General features: G+C 39.2%; 1 protein-coding gene across 1 annotated transcript; it reads left to right on the top strand.

The window, feature by feature from the left end:
* The first annotated feature begins 435 nt into the window (after positions 1–435).
* LOC139727263 (F-actin-capping protein subunit beta-like) lies at positions 436–3,269 on the top strand. Its single transcript, XM_071638219.1, has 4 exons — positions 436–497; positions 927–1,046; positions 1,809–1,885; positions 2,792–3,269. Exons 1-4 carry the CDS (start codon positions 483–485, stop codon positions 2,874–2,876), a joined length of 297 nt encoding a protein of 98 aa, XP_071494320.1. The 5' UTR covers positions 436–482; the 3' UTR covers positions 2,877–3,269.
* Positions 3,270–3,983: the final 714 nt, after the last annotated feature.

Genomic DNA, 3,983 nt, shown 5'->3' with positions numbered 1-3,983 from the left:
CTACACCCCAACATTTATATGATTAAGGAATCTTTACAAATGTCCTGCTGTAGAAGTAGTAGAACCAAAAAGGGATAGAGCTTGATACTTCAATAATTGTTATTACTTTAGTACATTGGAGACTGTAGTTTCAAGTTTGTTTGTGGCTGATTTAGTGTGCAATAAGTTTTTGAGGTATTTTTTTTTATACCCTACTCTCCCTGAGATGGTGGTGGTTGTTGCAGTGATCAGTGATCATAATTTGTATGTGTATGTATGTGTGTATGTGTGTGTGTGTGTGTGTGTGTGTGTGTGTATGTGCATGCATATGTGCATGTGTATGTGGGGTGGGGGAGAGGGGAGGGGTGTTGCTGGTTTACATTATACACCTTGTATGCCTTATAGTTTCTTCATTAAAGTGATTTTTTTCTCTCTCTCTTCTTATGTTCCTACAGGATAAGTCCCAGGGTAGGAATGCACACTACAAGCTCACATCAACCGCCATGCTGTGGCTACAGGTTAGTAAGAAATATGAAAACTTTGGTTCAGAACCAAATGGGCATTAATAATACCACGGGTTGACCGGATTAGTGTCCTTTTTGTTGTCAACAGACAAGACAATCATTTGTGAGTTATGAAATCATTCTTGTTTAACTTCAAGCAGTGTATTTGTGTACCTGGTATAATGCTGCCACTAAAAGGCATAATGCATCACACTCCAATCATCTTTCTGGCTGGTCGTCAAAAGTTTGGTCAAATCAACCCCCAAAATCCCCCCCCCCCCTGCACATGCAGAGACAAAACAACACCATGGTGTTACAAATAATTCTCAAAAGAGCTATCAAATGTGCATGTCATTAATCTGATAAATGTAGTCCTATAAAAGTTGTACTTTAACCATGACATTGATACATGATTGGCATGTTAATGTTACCTATCACCAACAGACTACCAGGAGTGGCTCAGGGACCGTGAACCTGGGAGGCAGCCTGACGAGGCAGGTGGAGAGTGACATGCCAATCGGCAGCGGCAACACACACATATCCAACATTGGTACCTTGGTAGAGGTAAGAGCCATCCTTTGCACCTGTTCTTTAGTAGCAAGAACCAAATCCTGCTTTGTGTTTTCATTGGTTAATAGAGACTCATCTATCAGGTAATTATCTTAAGAACGAAGAAGAAACAATATGTGAGAACAAAATGCCAGCATTGGTAATCTGAGTAAAATCCTGTTTTTTATCCCTTTCTTTTTATATTTTAGCCATTTCTGATATTGTAGAACACATCACCAAGGTAGAAAGAACACTTGGAAGATGTAATGCCATCTAATACAACCATATTGATAACAAGAAATGACAATGGTCTCAACCTTTTTATTTTATTTTATTTATTTTTAATTTATTTAATTATTTTTTGCTACTGCTGAAGCTGAAATGTTTTATATCTTTTTGTCATATGGTCAAGAGATACCTTTCACTTCTAAAACATGTTATGTTGTTTCAACGGTTTGTCTGGCAATGGCTGTATGCATTTTGTTCTTTGGTAGATCTCTATCCACCCTCCCCCCCCCCCCCCCCCAACAAAAGAAAAAGCACAACGAAACAAAACAAAACAAAATTAAACAAAAATAAAAACAAAACTGAATATTCTGCCAATTAATCGTCATTTTCACTTTAACCTTCTTTGTACCAGGGACTATGGACAGTGTGTTCATCACTATGGGGTTTTCTGTGCCAATCAGCACTCAAGCACACAGAACATTAGTTGAGAATGTCATTCCTTTTATCATCTCATTCCATTTTCTACTCTGTCTCTGATTTTGTGTAAAGGACATGGAAAACAAGATCAGGAATACCTTGAACCAGATCTACTTTGGCAAGACGAAGGACATCGTCAATAGTTTAAGGTAAGTACAAAAGGGGTGACTTGCAGCTGGTATTGAATATTATGTCTTTGTTGAAACCAATGCACTCTTTAAACGCAATGGCGAAGGAAGTAGTCAAAAAGTTCAATGTGGGTTCTTAACCTTTTTGAACCTGTGGTAAACTGTCAAATTTTTCATGTGAGTAGTTTTCATACTCAGTCATGTGAGATAAGTCTGTGTTTTAGTATCATTGACTATTGAAACAGTACGAGTCATGGATAAATTTCATTTGAACAAAATCTGGCAACAGTATATTGGAACATTTTGAAATTGTGGCTGTATCACACTGGGAAATGGCAAAGTGTTCCTCTGTTCATAGGGGTTGTCATGCAAAGTTATGATGATTGCATTGGATTTGTAAAAACAGAAGAATCAGTTGTTTATCAGGTTTTAAAGAAAGGAGAATTTATTGAAGAACAAAGATACACATAGTTTTCTGATTACCAGATTCACTGGATATCGTATAAAAACTCCTACAATCAAGCATTTGTGTAGATCATTCAGTCATGATGTCATCAAAAATAATGAGAATTGCAAACCTGCATAGTAAACATATTTGAGAATGTTAGGTGATTTAAGTTAATTTATGACAAACAACACAACTTCATGAGGCAGACAACTTATTTTAAAGTCATTCATGAGTCTTTGATAAGCTGTATAGGCCAAAAAGTAGTTGGTAATCTGTACATACATTTGTATATTGAAACCCAGAAGTTATCCTTGTATATTAGTGTGTAATACGGGTATGTATTATAGAGTTTATTTGATGAATAAATATATCTATAATCTCATTAGTTTGTGAGCTTTTGAGTGTGAGAAAAGTTTTATACATTAATGATGTAAACTTAATGTTTCTATCCTTCCTCTGTTCATTTGAATGCTGTGCAGGTCAGTGCAGTCATTAGAGATGGCCGGCAAGCAGAGAGAGCTAAACGCTGAACTATTCAAAGCCCTCAAAAATAAGGGACACTAGTCCGTGTGTCTGTCTGTCCTCTGTCTGTTTGTCCTCTCGTCTCCATCAGCATGATCTTCACCATGACAACAGATCTCCCATCCACCTCCCCCCGCCCCGCCCGCCTCCATCCTCCAGTTCACTCCAATCCAGCCCCTATCCCCTCCCTTCCCCTTCTACAAACATGCACCCTCCCACACCACCCCGATGCACACATATACATACATACACAAAGAGATCGGCTTCCATTGCCTTTTCACACCATCCCTACCCCCTGCTCCTCCCACCCCGAACCCTACCGGTGTCATCTCCAGTCATCCAAAGTCGTCCGGAGTTACTTGAGGGTCGTCTGGATGCCTACCCGAGCGATGCCTGTGGCCCCCCATCTGTAATTCTGGCCGACGCCAAGCATGTTTTGCAGTGTCTACTAACAAGTGCGACTGCACACGTGAAGGTGTCTGTTAACATAGTTTGCAGAGAGGCAGCCTAGAGATGGCGCTCTATAAGGTCTGAAGGCGTTAATCTTGGCCAGCTCAGCATTGATGAGCCGAGCTGGAAGACTGGAAAACATTGGTTTGGGATGGGAGGAATTATTCGCTTTTTCTTTTGGCTTTTTCAGTACATTGTAGTTCAACCCAAATTTATTTGATATGGGTGCCTTTTTGATTTGTAAGCAAACATCTAATGAAGAGAGCAGTAACACATTCATTTCTGAACTGGTTTTTGCTGCTGCACTACCAGAGGCTCAAAGCAGTAGATCTTTCTTTTTCAACCATCAAGGTTCATATAATTGATCTAGTCCCTGCCTTTTTGATGAGAAATACCTAATGCTTGTATAAAATCAACGATGACTTTAAATGTGCTTCCATGAGTAATTCAAGATTGTTAACTCAGTACACCGACATTGTTCTCTATTCCCCGTGTTACGTTTGAGAGAAATGCATGGGCAGATTGCCCTAACTAGTGGATATTAGCATTGTGCATGTCGCTCACATGGAAATGTTGGTGTTTTTAACCGACATCTACTGACTTGGAGTGGGAATGCCCCGTGTGTTCTTTATGTCATCTGGATTTGTGTCTGTACATAAGCAGATATTCTGCTTTACATTACATTTTTGTTTTGTTTAC

This window comes from Diadema antillarum, unplaced genomic scaffold (genome assembly GCF_040938485.1).
Source record: "Diadema antillarum isolate AM-2024a unplaced genomic scaffold, OU_Dant_1.0 seq00000124_RagTag, whole genome shotgun sequence".
In the NCBI taxonomy this organism is placed as follows: Eukaryota; Metazoa; Echinodermata; class Echinoidea; order Diadematoida; family Diadematidae; genus Diadema; species Diadema antillarum.
The sequence above is the reverse complement of the archived record's forward strand: the minus strand, read 5'-3'. Positions and strand labels throughout refer to the sequence as shown.

Excerpts from the sequence above, each read along its gene's own strand:
- LOC139727263 (XM_071638219.1), top strand. Across the intron at positions 1,047-1,808 it reads ACATTGGTACCTTGGTAGAG|GACATGGAAAACAAGATCAG; the intron begins GTAAGAGCCATC and ends TTTTGTGTAAAG. Across the intron at positions 1,886-2,791 it reads GACATCGTCAATAGTTTAAG|GTCAGTGCAGTCATTAGAGA; the intron begins GTAAGTACAAAA and ends AATGCTGTGCAG.